The sequence below is a fragment of the Cajanus cajan genome, chromosome 3 (genome assembly GCF_000230855.2).
Source record: "Cajanus cajan strain Asha chromosome 3, NIPB_CcT2T_4, whole genome shotgun sequence".
In the NCBI taxonomy this organism is placed as follows: Eukaryota; Viridiplantae; Streptophyta; class Magnoliopsida; order Fabales; family Fabaceae; genus Cajanus; species Cajanus cajan.
In genome coordinates, this window is record NC_138519.1 from 78,364,660 (window position 1) to 78,383,198 (window position 18,539).

General features: G+C 34.1%; 3 protein-coding genes across 3 annotated transcripts; 1 reads left to right on the forward strand and 2 right to left on the reverse strand.

Annotated features, from left to right (window-relative positions):
- Positions 1-1,098: 1,098 nt before the first annotated feature.
- On the reverse strand, positions 1,099-6,012 carry LOC109793404 (putative serine/threonine-protein kinase-like protein CCR3). Its single transcript, XM_083071405.1, has 2 exons — positions 4,469-6,012; positions 1,099-4,425 (listed from the first exon to the last, which is right to left on the reverse strand). The coding sequence occupies exon 1, from the start codon at positions 5,614-5,616 to the stop codon at positions 4,528-4,530; it is 1,089 nt and encodes a 362-aa protein (XP_082927531.1). The 5' UTR covers positions 5,617-6,012; the 3' UTR covers positions 1,099-4,425; positions 4,469-4,527.
- A 772-nt stretch (positions 6,013-6,784) lies between these two features.
- Positions 6,785-7,390, forward strand: LOC109805796 (putative serine/threonine-protein kinase-like protein CCR3). The gene has a single exon (XM_020368000.3). It carries the CDS (start codon positions 6,785-6,787, stop codon positions 7,388-7,390), a length of 606 nt encoding a protein of 201 aa, XP_020223589.1.
- Positions 7,391-9,478: 2,088 nt separating this feature from the next.
- LOC109805794 (putative serine/threonine-protein kinase-like protein CCR3) lies at positions 9,479-12,401 on the reverse strand. Its single transcript, XM_020367998.3, has one exon. The coding sequence runs from the start codon at positions 12,188-12,190 to the stop codon at positions 9,761-9,763; it is 2,430 nt and encodes an 809-aa protein (XP_020223587.2). The 5' UTR covers positions 12,191-12,401; the 3' UTR covers positions 9,479-9,760.
- Between the last annotated feature and the right edge of the window lie 6,138 nt (positions 12,402-18,539).

An 18,539-nucleotide genomic window follows, 5' to 3' on the forward strand; every position in this document is an offset into this window, starting at 1 on the left:
ACTTGGCGAAAAAAACCCTTCAAGGTCGGAATTTTAACGACCCATACATTGGCCACGACATCGCATTAACGGCAGATTTTAACAACTTGTACATTGGCGAAAAAACGTCCTTCAAGGTCGACAATTTAAGCGCTCTTCACGCCAAGGTGTAAATTGTTGAACGTGTCTACCTTAAAGCGCTCTTCACGCCAAGGTGTAGATTGTTCCGCCCTTAAAGCGCTCTTCACGCCAAGGTGTAGATTGTTGAACGTGTCTACCTTAAAGCGCTCTTCACGCCAAGGTGTAGACTGTGCCGCCCTTAAAGCGCTCTTCACGCCAAGGTGTAGATTGTTGAACGTGTCTACCTTAAAGCGCTCTTCACGCCAAGGTGTAGGTTGTTGAAAATGCCGACCTTAAAGCGCTCTTCACGCCAAGGTGTAGATTGTTAAGAATGCCGACCTTAAAGCGCTCTTCACGCCAAGGTGTAGAATGCCGACCTTAAAGGGATTTAAATAAATTTTATAGTTTTTTTTTTTTTTTGTTATGGCATCATATTGTTGGTGAGTTGATGTAAATGATAACGTGATTAATCCGCAGCATAAAAAAGGAAAGGGGAGTATGAACTATGAACAGCAACAGCGGTGGAGCGATGAGAAGAGAAGAAGCGATTTCTTTCACCCAAAGTTTAGAATATACGTCTTCTTCAAGTTTTGGTATATTTGGCAGCGTCTCTTATATAACGGAAATTTCTTGGAAATTCAGTGTGTACCCAACATCGTATATGCCATTTAATATTAATAAATTAAAATATTAAATAGTTATAATGTTAATTATTATAAATTGTAAATTTAAATGAGGCAAATAACGTAATTAAAATGAATTAAAGTGTGCGTTGAGCATTATATACCTTGCCGAGTTGAAAATCGTTTGTCGTTTGTCGTTTGGTTGAGCCGGTTTCCAAAACAATAACCAGTTATACGCAAAGCATAGTATAATATAAGAGAATTCAGAGTGTAGAGAGAAAGGGAAGGGGCAGCGAAAAGCACGACACGAGAGGGGGAGAGAAGAGAATTGGGGCAAAAATAAACCCCCGAAACCATCTCTCCCCCCAAACAAAAATCAATTAAATTTTTTATTAACGCTTTTTGACCATCCATGCAAGCGCACCTGACATGGCAATGGTCTATTAACAACGGAACAACTACCTTCTGTGTATACACATGAAACAGTTCTCTCGCAACCAATTCAAGATACTCCAGTAATTGTAAATAACTTAATCTCCAATAAAACCATCATCATTACACAGCGTATATCACGTTGATTGCTCTGTTTCTAGATGACACCATCAACATCCACCAAAGAAACGTCACGATCATCACCGGCGTCACGAAAACTTTGCGAAATTCTTGATCGATTTAAACTATTCTTTGCCTGATTCGAGAACGTCAACAGAACCTGCAATTAAACATTCCTAAAAACCAGATCAAGGTTCGATCCGCGATACAAGAACCGAACCGTTGGCTTTGACCGAACGCAACAAAGGTTTGTTGAGTCAAAGAGAATGCACCGAGCCCGATTCACGCGACTATAATGAAATGCAATGGGGCCAGAATCTCTTGCAGAGTAGGATTGTTACTGGTTTCCGCGTGCTTCTGCCGATATAGTCGCTCGGCTTCCTCTGCTCGCCTCCACGCTTCTTCATTCTCTCGTTGCAAGGTTTCCATTGTGGCCAAGACTTCTTCTAAGGTGTGGCCGCTGGCGGGAGGGATGGGATTTTCCATTCCACCGGAGCTCCCAGTTATGACCTCAACGGTACTGTCGATATTGGTTCCTGTCGCATTGCTTCTTAGAGATCTCGTCATTATGACCTTTCGCTCACGTCAAACAACAAGGGTGTGGGATGCAGTTTTACCTGCCCCACGGTGGGCGCCAAAATGTTCCGGTATTGGAGACCGCCGCCGAAGCACCCTTAGCGATGCCGAGCTAAAAGAACTTGACAGCAGTCCTGACCTAGAATATTCGATGAGAGTAACCTGCCGCCTTAGACCTAATCATTGTTATATATAACGGTGTGACGTTATAGACATGAATCGCACTTATGATCCCATAAATCACGCCCCATTATGGACTCGTAACTCCCGGTATTTATTACCGTTCCCACGGATCGTGGGATCTTATTGATTGTCCGAGTGAGCCAGTTAATCTCCCCATATTTGGGTCCCTCTTGTGTGATCGGCATTTTATCGTGCCTCTGGTCGGCCAATCTGGCCGGCCAATGGGAGACCACCACGGTACATAGCCCTCCATGCTCGAGCACTAAGGTGCGAAGAGCATGTTAGATCGGTATTTTACTGACGTGCCTTGGATCGGCCAATAAGGTCGGCCAATGGGAGACCACCACGGTACATAGCCCTCCATGCTCGAGCACTAAGGTGCGAAGAACATGTTAGATCGGTATTTTACTGACGTGCCTTGGATCGGCCAATAAGGTCGGTCAATGGGAGACCACTACGGTACAGTAAGTATAACCTAATTTTTTTTAGGCATAATTAAGATTGTTTCGATATGAAACCTCGACTAATTAAATTTAACAATTGTCTTAGTTCAAAGCATTTAATGAGTGTAACCTAGACTCTTTAATTTCTGAAAATATTCTGATAAGGAACCCTCTCTGGAAAAATCTAATGATTATTTCAATTCAAAATATTCAATAAATATAACATAATCCCTTTGAAGCCTGGAAATGTCCCTCAATATATCATAGTAAGATTCCCAGAATAAATCTCATACTTCTAATCACTATCCCACTAATTAAGTTGCATATTGTTACCAATAACAAGTCCATAAATTTTGATATTTGTAATTGCTATCATGCTCATTTCACAAACCACGATGTCTTGCTCTAATCAGTCGCAAATAAATCGACTCAACTTCCAATAGAGTTTAAGTGATCAAGACACACCGGTTGACTATAAACCGACACAATACATGTAATAACTTGGTATTATAATTTAAATTTAATTACAAAATAAAACATAATCATATGAATTATCATATACTTATTTGTTTTCAACTTTTATAATAATTCAGTTAAAAAAATTGTAAACCCACGATTCATCCAGATGAACTGAACATTTTTTTCTTTTTTGTTTTTGGAAAATATTTGTTTACTTCTAAAAAATTCTGCTAAATTACCCTGGAACCACTTACAAATCGTGATTCACTTTTAATTACCCTTGAACCACATAAACCAGTTATATATATTTTTTCTTTCTTCTTGCTACGATATAACTCCCCTTTTATTGACAAGACATTACTACAATACATAGCATTGTAATATTCTGCAACGCACGGGAACATATAAAATTTATTGATCATTGTAAGATTATATTAAGTTTCAATAAAAGTTATATATTATCTGTTTATGTTATATTTATTGATCAAGTTTTCACTAGAAAAAGATCTTTTTGGATTTGATTTTAATAACCAAGTAAGATATATCAACATATAAAATAAATAATATATATATTATATAAAATAAATAATACATATATCATTGATCAGACTATATCATGTTGAAATTGAAACAAAAAGGAGCTAATATCATAAATATGGAGAAACCATGAAAGTAAGTATAGTTTGCGTGACAGGGACTGGAAAGAGCCGTGGAAAAATCATTGGTCAAAATTTACTACTTAATTGCAGTTGTATAATACAGTGCAGAGGAGCAGAACAGATTTTAAGAGAACTGTTATCGGCTATAAAGCACCGATATTTGAATTTACTTCATGTATATTTATCCGATACATATTTGACACGATATTTTTAGATATTTTATCGATACGTGTTAATGAAGTATTCTACTTTTTAAAAATATTATAAAAATTTTATTCAATTATGATATTCTTAAATATTTCACCGATACTTATTGATGATACGTATTGATAAAGTATTTGAATTTTTGAAAAATTATGAAATATCTATTACAGCTAAATAAAATATCTAAACATATTTAATATAGAAACATAGAAATATTAGTCCTTGATAAACTGAAAATGAAAATTGTCTTCTATATAGATAATTTTAAAAAATAAATGAAATAAGTAATATTATTTTTATTTGTAAATAATAAAAAGTAATTTATGATGAAATGATTTATAATTTATTTATTTTTAGTAATGTATAATAAATATGTTTTTAATTTGAATTTGCAAAATAGCAATTATATATTTAATATTTATGAATTTTGATCAAAATTACAAGTACACAATTATTATATTATATGAACATTGATATATATGATGATACATATCTTATAAGTATTATATTCTATATATTTTAAAATAATTGTATCGTTTTATCGGATATGTGAGCGTATCATGTCGGTGCATTATAGGTTATTGGTTTTCTTAAACACCAGATCAGATATGGCAGAACATGTCTACTCTTTTTTTTTTTTTTTGTTGATAAGCAAATAAGATTTCGTTACTTTTTTTTTTTTTTTTGTTGATAAGCAAATAAGATTTCGTTACTCCAGTGGCGGTGCTATCATGCACAAATAGCCAGAGCCTGCTCCAAATTCTTCACAATAGCATCCATGGTTAGTGTTTTCCGACTCAAACAATCGATAGCGGTATTAGCCATTAACATCAGTGCCCGTGCTTCATTCACATCCGGTGTTCCAACCTTTGAATCCAAAATTTTCATCCAATCTTTAGCCCAAAACTTCCTCAAATCTTTAAGCAAAATATCAGGCTTTGCAACGCCCACCATTCTTAAAAAGGTCTCTCCACGTAAGTGAGAGTTGAATTTAGGTCTCCTTCCGGTTAAAAGTTCAAGCAGTACAACTCCAAACCCATATACATCCCTCTTTTCTGTCAACTCATTTACACCATCGTACTCGGGATCAATGCATTCATCACATCCCGTTGTGTTCTTCATAAACGTCATTCTAAAATCAGACACTTTCGCCGTCCAACTGGCGTCAAGAAGAATGTTGGAAGACTTCATTACTCCTCTGTGAACATATGGAACCGCATAGTTTTGAACATGTTGTATTCCCCGGGAAGCATCCAAAGCAATTTTGATCCTCATTTTCCACGAATTAAACACACTGCTATGCTTGTCATGCAATTGATCATACAAGGACGCATTCTTCATGTACTCATACACCAAGAACCTCTCACCATTCTCTTGACAGAGCCCAACTACCCCAACCAAGTGCTTGTGGGGTGGTAGACGGGACCAGCTGGCCAATTCAGAGTTATTTAGACCCTTTGACCAGAAACCATCACTTTTGATTGCCACCTCACCACCATCAAAGAGTTTGCCTCTGTAGACATCACCAAAGCTTCCAACACCAATCTTGTTCCCAACTGAGAAATTGTTGGTGGCTTCTTTAAGCTCACGCAGGGTGAATAATCGTGGAAAAGTATGGAGAGGGGATGATTCAAAATTTGACATTGACGATGGAGTCCTACTCCTTATGGCTCTGTCAACTCGGGAATCAAAACTAGGAAGAGGGGATTCTCCCAAATTTGACGCAGTCTCACTCCTTATCATACTATCTACTCTCCAACTATAACTTGTTATTGCATCAACTCTCATTTCAAAGCTCTTAAATTCATCGCTATCCATTTGATTTGTCACGTGAAACTATGTATGTGCTTTGGAGGAGGCGTAGGGAGCTACTGCTGCTTTAGAATTAGACCCAAATATAAAGAGACCAAGGGAGAGGGAGGGGCAAACGCGTATTACTTGAACTTGAAAAGAGAAGCTGCGAGGCAAGGCCAGAGATTAAGCAATTTCCTACTTATTATCCTTCATATTTTAAATGTTGACTATACACTGTTCTAGAAATAACTCAAGATACAAACAAGTATGAAACATTACAAATGATCATATACAGTAAAATTAAATATTCCATAGGACAAAACTTACATGTATAGATTTCTCCATAGTACACCCAATAGGAATCAATAAGAACCACTATTGAAAAAAAATGATACTGATCAAAAGCATTTAGTCAATGATTACGGTACTAGAATGGAGAGAGGTGTGAACACTAGGATTGGTGAAGGGTAGCCGGCACGCAGATGCAGTTGTTTATACCATTAAAGAAAAATGTTTATTTCTTCTTCATACAATTATAATATAAAAATAATAAGCATGAATGGGTCCATTGAATCGCTAAGGTGAAGCTTCTTTGGCCTTTCCTCACACCTTCGCTTCTCTTGGTTCAACTAATACGCGTTGTCCCCTCCCTCTCTATGTACTTGGGTCCAACACTCCTCCAAAGCACCTACATAGTTGATAGTTTGACATGGCAAATCAAATGGATGGTAGCATTGACATGACATTTGATGCAATAACAAGTTATAGTTGGAGAGTGGACAGTATGATAAGGAGTGAGACTGCATCAAATTTGGGAGAATCCCCTCTCCCTAGTTTTGGTTCGCGAGTGGACAGAGCCATAAGAAGTAGGACTCCGTCGTCAATGTCAAATTTTGGAACATCCCCTCTCCATACTTTTCCACGGTTATTCACCCTGTCTGAGCTTCAAGCTGCCACCAACAATTTCTCATTTCACAACAGGATTGGTGTTGGAAACAGCGGTTTTGTGTACAGAGGCAAACTGGATGATGGTGGTGAGGTGGCAATCAAAAGGGGTGGTGAATGGTCAAAGATAAAGACTCCATTCAACTCTGAATCTGCCATCTTGTCCCGTCCACCACAACACGAGCACTAGGTTGAGGTAGTTGGGCACTGTCAAGAGAAAGGTGAGAGTTTCTTGGTATATGAGTACATGAAGAATGGGTCCTTGTATGATAATTTGCATGACAAGTACAACCGTGTGTTGAGTTCGTGGAAAATGAGGATCAAAATTGCTTTGGATGTTTGCCGGGGAATACAATATCTTCTTAATAATACAGTTGCACATGTTGACAAAGTAATAAAGTCTTGCAACATTCTTTTTGATGGCACTTGGACGGCGAGAGTATCTGATTTTAGATTGACGTTTGTGAAGAACAAAATGAGAGGAGTGGATTGCATTCATCCCAAGAGGAAATATGCAAATGAGTTGACGCAAGAGAGGGATGTATATGCGCTTGGAGTTGTAATGCTAGAACTTTTAACGGGAAGGAGACCTAATTACAGGTATTGGGATGATAGAGACACCTTATTAGATATGATGGGCGTTGGAGAGTCTGTTGATTGGGGATTTTTTTTATGTGAAGATTTGATGAAAATTTTGGATTTAAAGGTTAGACCACCATCGAATCTGAATGAAACAAGGGCACTACATTTAGTGGCCCGTACCGCTTTGGAGCTTATTAAAGCCATAGATAGACCAACCATGTCTCACGCTGAGCTCAAATTGGAGCAGGCTTTGGCCTTTTGTGAATGGTGATCCTTCGGTACATTCTATACATTTGAAATTTTATGTTACCCTACAAATTTAGGTCTTTTTTTTCCTTGAATATTCAATATTTAAATCAATAGTTTTCATCATTTCACTGTGTCAAAATCAATTAAAACCTTTATGAATTGAACCTGGACTGAGTTCATTCTTTCGTTTGGTTCAGTACATTTCCACGCGCAAAATCTTTTATGCCGAACTTTTTTTTTTAATAACAAATTTTGTTTGTCTCTTTTTCTATTCATCACGTCATATTTCAAAACACTTAATTTGTTCTTTAATGAAAAAGAAGAGAGATGTCTAATTTTACGCTATATTTCAGATAGAATTGATTACAGATTCATTAGTATTTCTACGAGGAATTAGAATCTTTAGGATAAAAATTAATATTTGCATAGAAATGACAACTGTGATGCATCATGAGAATAAAACTCATATCTTGAGTTTTGCTTTTAAAATTATGATCAAATTATGTTTTCTAAAATTAACTTATAAGTTAAAATTAGTTTTTGAAGAAATTAAATAAAAAAGATTTAAGTTGAAGAGCACATGTTAATTTTAATTTATTGTAGAAAAATTAATTTTACTTTATTATTTTCTTCATTGGTGACTATTTATTGAGATAATTATACAAACGAAATCCATATCTATATAATATGATATTTTATTAACTTGTAGTAAAATGCAATAATTCGGTATAAAATTTCTTCAAAAAAAACCTAATGGTTATCTCAGTTCAAAACATTTAATAAGTATAACCTAATCTTTTTAAAACATAGGAATATTTCAGTATGAAATTTCTTCTAAAAAGATTTAGCTGTTGTGTTAGTTTAAGACACTAGTGAGTATAACCTAATCTCTTTTGAGGTCTGAAAATGCCCCTGAATTTATCAATGTAGAGTTCCCAGAATAAATGTCATACTTCTAATCACAATCCAACTAATTATTTTGCATATTATTACTATTAATAACCCTATAAATTTGGCATTTGTGGTTACTGTCACGCTGATTTCACAAATCACCATGTTTTGCCTCAATCACCTGCGGAGGGAACGACTCAACTTCCAACTGAGACTATGTGATCGAGACACGTGTCAACCATAAACCAATACAGTACACGTAATAACCTGGTATTATAATTTAAATTTAATTACAAAATAAAACATAAATATATGAATTATCATATAATTATTTATTTTTTGAATTTTGTAATAATTCTGTTAAAAAAATTGTAATCCCATAACTCACCCAAATGAACTGAACATTTTTTCATTTTTATTTTTGGGAAATATTTGTAAACTTCTAAAAAAATTATGCTAAATATTTTTTTAAAAAAAATATATCTCAAAATAAGTAAATCCAATCACAATAATTTAAAACCCACTGCACTCAAAGGCCAAAGAGCGCATGACATTTGAGTTTGACAGTTAACTTGAGCAGGTGTGAATTTGGCAGAAGTGTGCAAGAGACAAATTCACACTTGAATTCTTTGTTTCATAAACAAGAACAAACTAAGAGACCAAATCCTTGTGATATACAGTACATTAAAAAAGTAGAGAGTGGTGAATTCAAAGCTTGTGGGTGAGTCAATACAAAATCCTTGCCGTGTAATCAAGAAGCATTAATCAATCCGCTGCTTAATTTGATATTTGTTGCCTTCCGTCAACGTGGAAGTCAGCAACGAACTTTCAAAGAGAGACAAATCTATTTGTGCTGGGATGGGGACCATACCACAGTAGTTACAATGGTGAAAAGGATTAGTTTTAGTTTTAGTGTAATTTCTTGGTACCTTCCTAGTCTGAATGAGACCAAATAAGCCCAAGTTTGTCAAACTACCTTCTTCCCCCCAGTGCTCCCACTCTATGTACATACATATACATAAATATACAATCAACAATGCTCTAATAGTTAATTTCTTCCTGATTGAGCCCTAAGGTTCACTAATTTAAAGGCCATAATAACAAGTGCAATGCTCTGGAGAATACACCAAATTCTGATGGACAAAATAAAAAGTTGACAAAAATATTAGCATGATCACATACGCATAAACATGTATCAAGCACTAATGCTACTATAATCTGTCATGCCATGCGCAAATACGTTGTGTAAAATTAAATCGCCAAAAATAGTGTGTAAATGTTAGATGATTTACATACAGTCGTAAATGGATCATATTTCGTGACATTCTACAATATACAACACTAATGCATGATGTTAGATGATTCCCCTAATTTTTACAGGCAGAGTATACCCATATGATATATCAGAAAGAATCAATTTAGTTGTGAAATTGAGAAAGAATCAATAAGAATTCACAAAACTTCCAATATTTTCCCCTCTCTTTACCGGGGTTGGACTATATCATTCTGAAACAACAGAGATAGTACCACTGGAAATGTTATCTTGGCTACTATCACAAATAGACAAAGCTCTTTCTAAATTTACCACAATGTCAGCCATGGTTGGTCTATCTTTCCCTTCCAAATTCACACAATGGATAGCTGTATATGCCACCAACTCCACTGCCTCTGCTTCATTCACATCCGGTGGTCCAACTCTTGGATCCAAAATTTTCACCAATTCTCCAGCCATAATAGCAGGCACTGCAAAATCCACCACACTTAATGGGGTACCTCCATCTTCCCCATACTTGAATATAGCTCTCTTTCCCGTTAAAAGTTCTAGCAATACAACTCCAAGTCCATACACATCACTCTTTGCTGTCAACACATTTAGACCATAGTACTCAGGATCAATGTATCCAACGGTTCCCGCTGCCTTCATTGGTCGGTAATCACTGTCAGGTTCTGGACTCATCAACGACAGTCCAAAATCAGATACTCTTGCCGTCCAAGTGGCATCAAGAAGAATGTTGGAAGACTTTATATCTCTGTGAATAATAGATGGAACTGCATAATTATGAAGATATTCTATTCCCCGGGAAGCATCCAAAGCAATTTTGATCCTTATTTTCCACCAATTCAACACACTGCTACCCTTCTCCACATTGTTCTTGTCATGCAAATGATCATACAACGCCCCATTCTTCATGTACTCATACACCAATAGCCTTTCATCTTTCTCTTCACAGAACCCAACTAGTCCAACCAAGTGCTTGTGGTGTAGGCGTGACAAGAAGGCCAGTTCAGAGTCAAATGCACTTTCTTTCTCTTGAAACTTCTTCATCTTGGAACTGGTTTCTCCCCTCTTGATTGCCACCTCGCGACCATCCGCGAGTTTGCCTTTGTACACAACGCCAAAGCTTCCAGCACCAATCTTGTTTTCAAGTGAGAAATTGTTGGTGGCTGCCACAAGCTCAGCCAGGGTGAACTCCTCAGCTCTGTCTGTGTGCTTTGTTGATGAAGTTCCACTCCTCTGCCGTCTCATTATTATTGAAGTCTGACGCATAATCATAGATGATATCGAAGAATTGCTATTATTCGAAGCACCCCCACCATTGGAACCGCTGCTACCTCTAGTGATTGTAGGCTGCACAGAGTTATGAACTTTCTTCTTCCCAAAACAAACTCCACTCCATAAGCAATATACAATTGTGCATATTCCAGCAAAAGCCCCCGCGGAACCAATAATAGCAAATGCTAATAAACCTCTTGTCAAGGTCTTTGATCGAGATGATGATGGCGGCGGCGGTGGCGGTGGCGGAGATGATGGTAATACTGATGGCGGCGGCGGTGGTGGTGGCGAGAGTAATGGTGGCGGTGGTGGAACTATTGTTTGAGGCCTACAAATCATTGGCTTACAAATGTTACCAGAGCCAGAGCATAGAGATTGAGAATCAAGATATGAACCACACTCTCCACAAGAAGATTGAACACAAGGCCCTGGAAGAAAACTTGGCAAAGGAAGCTCAAAACTCGAACTATTAGACCAACCAGGACCCCAACACAGCACAGTCAAATTGTTTGTTGTCAATCCACAAACAAAGTTGGAGCCAGAAACAATTACCTCAAAGGAAACACCTTGTGTAACATTCACCGAGAATCTCCCATTGCCACCCCAACACACAACGGAACCATTCGATCCTCTAATCGCACAACTATGCTCAGCTCCAAGTGCCAACCCACCAAACTCAAAAGCCCCACCTCGAGGAAAATCCACTTGCCCAGAACCGTTACTTCCTTCACACACCAAAAACCCTGTTGAGTTCAACCCACAAACATGCGAACCACCCGCGACAAGACTCAACATGGACATGTTCCCAAACCTATTCTCAATCTCCTCAGAAACATTCGTGTTCCCCCAGCACCGAACCCGAGAATCATTCTTCAAAATCCCGCAAGAGAAGCCAGACCCAGATGAAATCGAAGCGAATTGATCAGACCCAGATGGCAGTTGAAACGTATCACCGGTTCTCCAGCACCGCACCGCACCGCCACCCACTTCGGTGGCGCAAACGTGGGTATCCCCGACGGCGAGATTCTCCAATGGAACAGAACTATCGTTGTAAAGCCGTTTCCTTTCGAAGGAAGAGGTTGTGTCCCAGCAAAGCAAATCGGAGTTACTGGACCTGATGCCGCAGAAGTAGTCCCTCCCACCGGAAATCGTTGAAAAGCTAACGTTGGGAACGATGGGTGTTATGTTCCCTCCATGGTAACACTCAATGCGACGCGTGGACTCCGATGCCACGACGCCGCACACGGTGGCAGAGGCGTCGGAGATTGCGAGGGTGGCGCCGGAGCCAAGAGCATGGAATGAGGGTGGCAGAGAGAGAAAAAACACGGCGGCGACGGCGAGACAGAGGGTGACGGAGGCGGAAGGTGATGTTTTCATTTAAAAGAATGGAAAGTGATGAGAGGGGGTTGCGGTGCCTTTCTCTGCTTCATTGGAGAAGAGAGAGATTGTTGAAGGATAGGTGCAGAGGAGAAAGAATTAAGAGGATGTATGGTGGAAAGTTTCAGGGAGTGGTTGTGGACTGTTGAAAGTTGAAACTGTAATCCAAAGACATGGATTTCTCTGTTCAAACTCTCAAATCCTTCTGCTTAGGTCCTGTTTGGTTATCCTCTCTGTTTTTTTCATATCGTTTTGTGAGTATTTTATTATTTTTTTATTGTCATTTTACTAAAATTAATAATTTATTATTTTTTTTATTTTTATCTTTAATAATTAATGTATGTTTGCTGAATAATGTATTTATTTATTTTTAATGTTTATTTATTTTTTTTAACTATTTATGTGAAGTTAATGTTATATTTATGAAGACAATATGTTTCTAAAAAGTTACATAACAATAATAAATGTACACGAATCAACTATTTCAAGACCTGAATGCAAAAAAATATTTCCTCCATTTTTTTTTTCATTATCTTTAAGGTTATGCACAAGAATTAAGACAATAATTGATATTTTAATTTTTCAAAATATTTATTACATATTTTCCTATTATACTCTTTAAGTGATTAGAGAAGAAATAGGTACATTAAAAAATGAATAGACATATTTTTCATTAAATATGTATTAATTATTAAAGATAAAAAAATTAATAAAATCTGACAAAATAACTATAAAAAAAAAGAATAAAAATAAAAAAAATAATAAATAATAAATAATAAATATTTTTAAAAATTAAAATATTAATTATTTTCTTAAATTTTGTAAAAAATCTTAAACGATTATGAAAAAAAAAACGTAAGGGAGTAATTAATTCTCTTTCTTCTTATGTTTTTGTTGGATTATTCGCCAACCAAACAGGGCCTACAATGAACCAACCAAAAGGACTTTTTAGGAAAGTAACAGTAATGTAATCAGTTTCATTCATATAACGACCACGTCCACGTGTACCTCGTTGGAAGAAGCAGCGTAACCTTACATAAGAAATGGGTTTAATTATCAGTTTGACCGTAATCATAAAGCGTAAAAAGACTGCGAATCTTCTTCTTCTTTTTTCCTTTTGTATTTTTAAACCATTTATTTATTGTAATTTGGATTTGGATCATTCAATGCTAAAGCAGGGTCTACCAAAATGGGTTTTCAAATTTGGTACCTGAACTAAATAATTTAATGAATTTCGTGTCTCAAGCTGTTAATAATTTTGTATTGTTTACCCCCATCCAAGTAGGTGAATGTTCTAAACGTATATGGCTATGATTTTGTCATGTTTGAAATTCAAAAGTGAGACTGAGACCCAATTAATAAGAGGTGGTCAAACAAAACGACTAGTATTTTGGAGTGTTTGGTTTCAAAGAAAAAACGTAAGAAAGCGAGAGAAATTGATAGAAAATGAGACGGGGTTACTCTCTCTTTCGCAGTTGGATACTTGAGTTCGAGACCAGATCTTGATGGAGATGCGTCAAATAAGTACAATTAAGGACTCGAATTTTAAGTGCTAATTAAAGTTTATCACGGTGAAAACTCCCAACATTCGTCACGCTTATCCTACTCTTTTTCATTTTTTTTAAGAAAAAAGTGCGTAAAATAAACTTTTGCATAGCATGTGTTTCATTACGCATCTTATAATATTTTTTGTGGGTATATTAATAATATATTCAACGGGAGTATAGTCTGAATCCTCTTTAAAATAATGGTAATAATTTGGGTTTATTTTATGTACCTGCAGTGGTCAGGATGAATTTTTTCTATATACTAATAAGGGGTAGCGTGTACACATTTTTTTATGCTACCAACAATAATTTCAGTAAATACGATCGAATTTCCGAATAATATACGGTAATTTTTCCATTTGCCCTCTGTGGTAGAATATGTAAATTCATACAGTATTCAAGTTACAAACAAACGATGTAGATAGCCGATTTGTGCTTGCAATTAATGAAATTAGGTTTTTCAAACTCTTTTCATGTTATAGATTTGCACAGCTATATGTAATACTAATTTTAGTTTTACCATGTTTAAATGTTTAATATTGAAGTTGATCACAAGATTAATATATAAATATTTTTCTCCTTTAGTACTATAATGTATTTGATAACTTTTGTCTCTTAATCTCAAACAGAGAGATTTATATGACAAAGGTCTTGTTGAGATTAAATATGATTTATAAACATTATATTTTTTCTTAACTTATTAAAATTTCTTTTAAAAGATAAAAAATTTAGCAATTCAGTAAGTATTAAAACAAATAATATCTAAGATATAGTGATTTTAAAGATGTTAATATATTTAAGGTTGAACGGTTTCACTTTTATAATAATGTGAATTTAATTTTTTCAGTTTTTAAAATTAAGTAATTTTAATTTAACCATCGGTAATTTTTTGTTGATTATAATTATGTGTCATGGTCGAATATAGTGTGACATGTTATCGTTGATATAAATTATTGACATACCACTCTTAATTAAAATTTTGGTTCTCTTCCCTAATTCGTAATTTTTGCCTTTTTTTTCTTTTTATTAACTAAACAAAGTTAATTAGCTTCCCAATTTTTAAAATTAAATAACTTTGATCTATCCATTAGTTCGTTGTCCATGATTAACTCTAATATATCATGGTTGATTATGACATGATGGTAAATGTTGATGTAGAAGGTTGGTGATGACGCTAATATGACACTAACATTCTAATACCACTTGCTAATTTAAACGAAAATGAATATGTTTACATTTATTGTATGAAAACTATTAAATATTAAGATAATAAATTCATAATTTTCGTGTTAAGTCACATATCCCGCATCAAATCGACATTTTTAAGTTTAGAATTTAATATCGATTATGTTATATCAAAGTCGATTATGTTATATCAAAATCAATTAATAAAATGACTAAAATTGCTTAATATAAAAGAACTGAAAAATTAAATTTATACAATTAAAAAAAACCAAAACTGTATATTAGAAATTATTTTTTTAAAAAACTAAAGTAAGTGCAATTAAGAGTGTCAGATCAAACATTCACAATAAGTTTAATTATGTCATGCCATAATTAACTAATGAATAGGGAAAAACTACTTAAATTTAAAAATTTAGATATTAAATTTACACAAATAAAAGAAAAGGACCAAAATCTTGAATTAAATATTATAAGATGAAGAACATCATTAGCCTATATATATATATAAAGAGAGAGAGAGATTTTATTAATGAAAGAAATTTAGGTATAGATAGAAAATTTATATATGCATATTCATATTCATTTTTGAATGAAATTAATTTCTTACGCAATCTATATGATTTGTTCAATAACATTGTGATAGCCAAATATATACATCAATTGGTTTGAAACTCTTTCAATTTAATCAGGATTTTGAGTTTAGATTTCAGGTATGTATTTATATTAAATAATAAAAATAACTTTATCAAATGATTTTACTCGACTCGACTCAAACAAGATATAATGTAAAAGATACATATATTTATAATAATAATAATAATAATAATAATAACATTGCTTAAACAAATAAATAGTTAAACTACTGATAAATTAAGTGTTATATTACTTAAACATTACATTTAAATATACTTATAGTTTCTATAAAATAAATAAATTTTAATTTTAGTTTTTGCAAAACATTTTTTTTTTATTTTCATCCTTGAATATTTGAATTTATTATTTTTTAAAACATTTATTTTAAAGTAAATAATTTAAGAATTAAAAAGCATTTTAGTTGTATCCCTTGTTAACATATTATACCACATTCGCTATAGTTAGTAGTTACATTTAAAATAATTATTTGACTTTTTCATTAAACACAAAAATTAAGGAGAGTCACATAATAATAATATTAACCAAAAATAATAATTTCAATCTTTTTAGAGATAGAAGTCAAAAATAAATTATAAAAATTAAGTCTATTTTTTAAATTAAGAGTGTTTCTTTGACCAGAGAATTTATAGAAATTTTTTTTACTTTTTATTAATTTATTTTTTATTTAAAATATTTATTTATAAATTAAATATTAATATTTTAAAATAAATTATCAATAAACAAAAATAATTTTATACTACGATATAAATTATTTATAAATTTAAAATATAATTTATATGTTTAAAAATATTTATTTATATAAGTTTATATATATTAAACATAATATATATATATATATATATATAATTTATTATAAATTTTAATTATATATAATATATATGTATGTACATTACACATAGGTGAATCAAGAAAGCATCATGTGGAAAATACATAGCATAAAAACATGGCGCCATCATTTGGGAATCTAGGGTTTATAGAATTTTCCATCCCTATACACCTACGAGACCTAGGCTCAAGTCACGGAAACTTCTAAATGCCATTCAATTGCATTCTCTGTAGTTTGCCTCACCCAAAATATTTTTATATTAAATTATAATTTTAAAAAGTTTGTAAATTTTAAATGGTCAAAGATGTAACTGGATGATCCCAACAGTAGAGGATCGTCTTCCAAATTGGAAAAAACACACAATTTTATCTCTGAATTTTAAAAAATACTATTATCTTTTTTTTTTCTAAGACTAAGAAATTGTTAAATAAATATGCAAAATATTAAATAAATTCTTAAGTTTAACTTTTATCATTATTTTAGTCCTTAAATATATGTTGACTATTTTAATCACTTTTTTTTTTAGTTTTGAAAATGATCGAAAATTTACATATTTAGTAATTTCTTAATTTCAAAAACTGATTTGAAAGTTTCTTTCATAGTGAAGTGAAGGATAATGAAATGTCTATTCCTTCTAAATCACTTACCTTGTGTAGATTTAAGTTTGGCCCATTTTGTCCCGGTTAAGCCGGTGAATTTCCTCTCTCATTAAAAGTTGTTTATCATTTTTTTCAATCTAATCACACATTGAGGATGATAGCTTCAACTTATCTATCAACTCTTAAAGACAAATTTCTCAATCCATCCTAACTTGTTTCAAACTCTATATATCCTTAACAAATTCAAATACCCCTTTGATTCGATCTACCTACAAAAATAGGAATATTCGAGTATTTAGAATAATTTCCGATTGCCTTAACATTCACCCAGCTTTATCTATCATTTTTTTATATATGTGAAGCTAAAAGACAAGAAAGCTTCCTTTTCAACTAGCAACTGAAGTATATAAGAACAAATGCTAGTACCTTGTTTTTTTCTTTCAAACCTTGACCTTCAAAATGCAGTAACAGACAACTTTATGTGACAACTTTTCATGATGACTGTGAGGACTGCATAATTAATCAAATAAAATAGTACTTAAAATTAAGAGTTTCAAATGGATAGATGGAACAATTTTTTAGACGAATTATAATAAATTAAATAAAAATAATTTATTTATCAAATAAAACAGTATGTACTTTTCATTATTTGTTTTTAATGTAATTAATAGATTAGATAAATTTATTTGTAAATAGATAGGATGAATAAATTAAATTGTCAGTCCTAATTTAAATAAAGCAAAGCCGTGGAGAATTAAGTTTTTTTCAAATGAGTTTTTCACTTAATTAATAGGATAAAATAAACACAAAACATTAAACGGGAATGGGCCTTATAAAATTTGTGGAACCTTGTTAAAAGTCTTCCTATATATCTTCTGTACCGGGAGGACCCTATCGGTCACGTTGATCAACACGTGCCGTTCCGTCAGACACCCATGCGAACTGGACCATACCCAAGGCTGACGTTAGCATCGGCCCAGCTGAAGGCCGATGCAAACAGCATGATGCATCCCCGCATCCTACGTATCGGCTCGGCCAAATGCCGATCCGATAAGATTACCAAGTAAATGTTTACTGGCCCGGTCAACAGTCGAAGACATGCAACCTCCCAAGCATTAGCCTGTCGGCTCGGCAATGTGCCGATAGGTTAAACGGGTTATAGTACAAATCATAGTTAACAAGGACAAATGCCTAATTAAGACATGATTAGCTGATTAGCATCATATTACCTAATTTGGTAAAGATTAGAATAGGCCCACCACGTTCAGGCCCATATCAGGTATTATAAATAGGTCACACGCAATGAGGTACGTCACTGTTCATTAATTATCCTAGAATATCGTGCTTGTCCTGACTTGAGCGTCGGAGTGTCTTTTGCAGGTACCTCCCCCCTCTGAAGAATCCGTTTGAAGTATCCGTTCGGCCCTTCTTACCAAGAAGACTACGAGTGTATCCTTGAGCAGGTACATTTTGGCGCCCACCGTGGGGCCGAACCGAAAGCATTGCAGAAGCATCGAAAGTTTACGAGTAAAAGAATC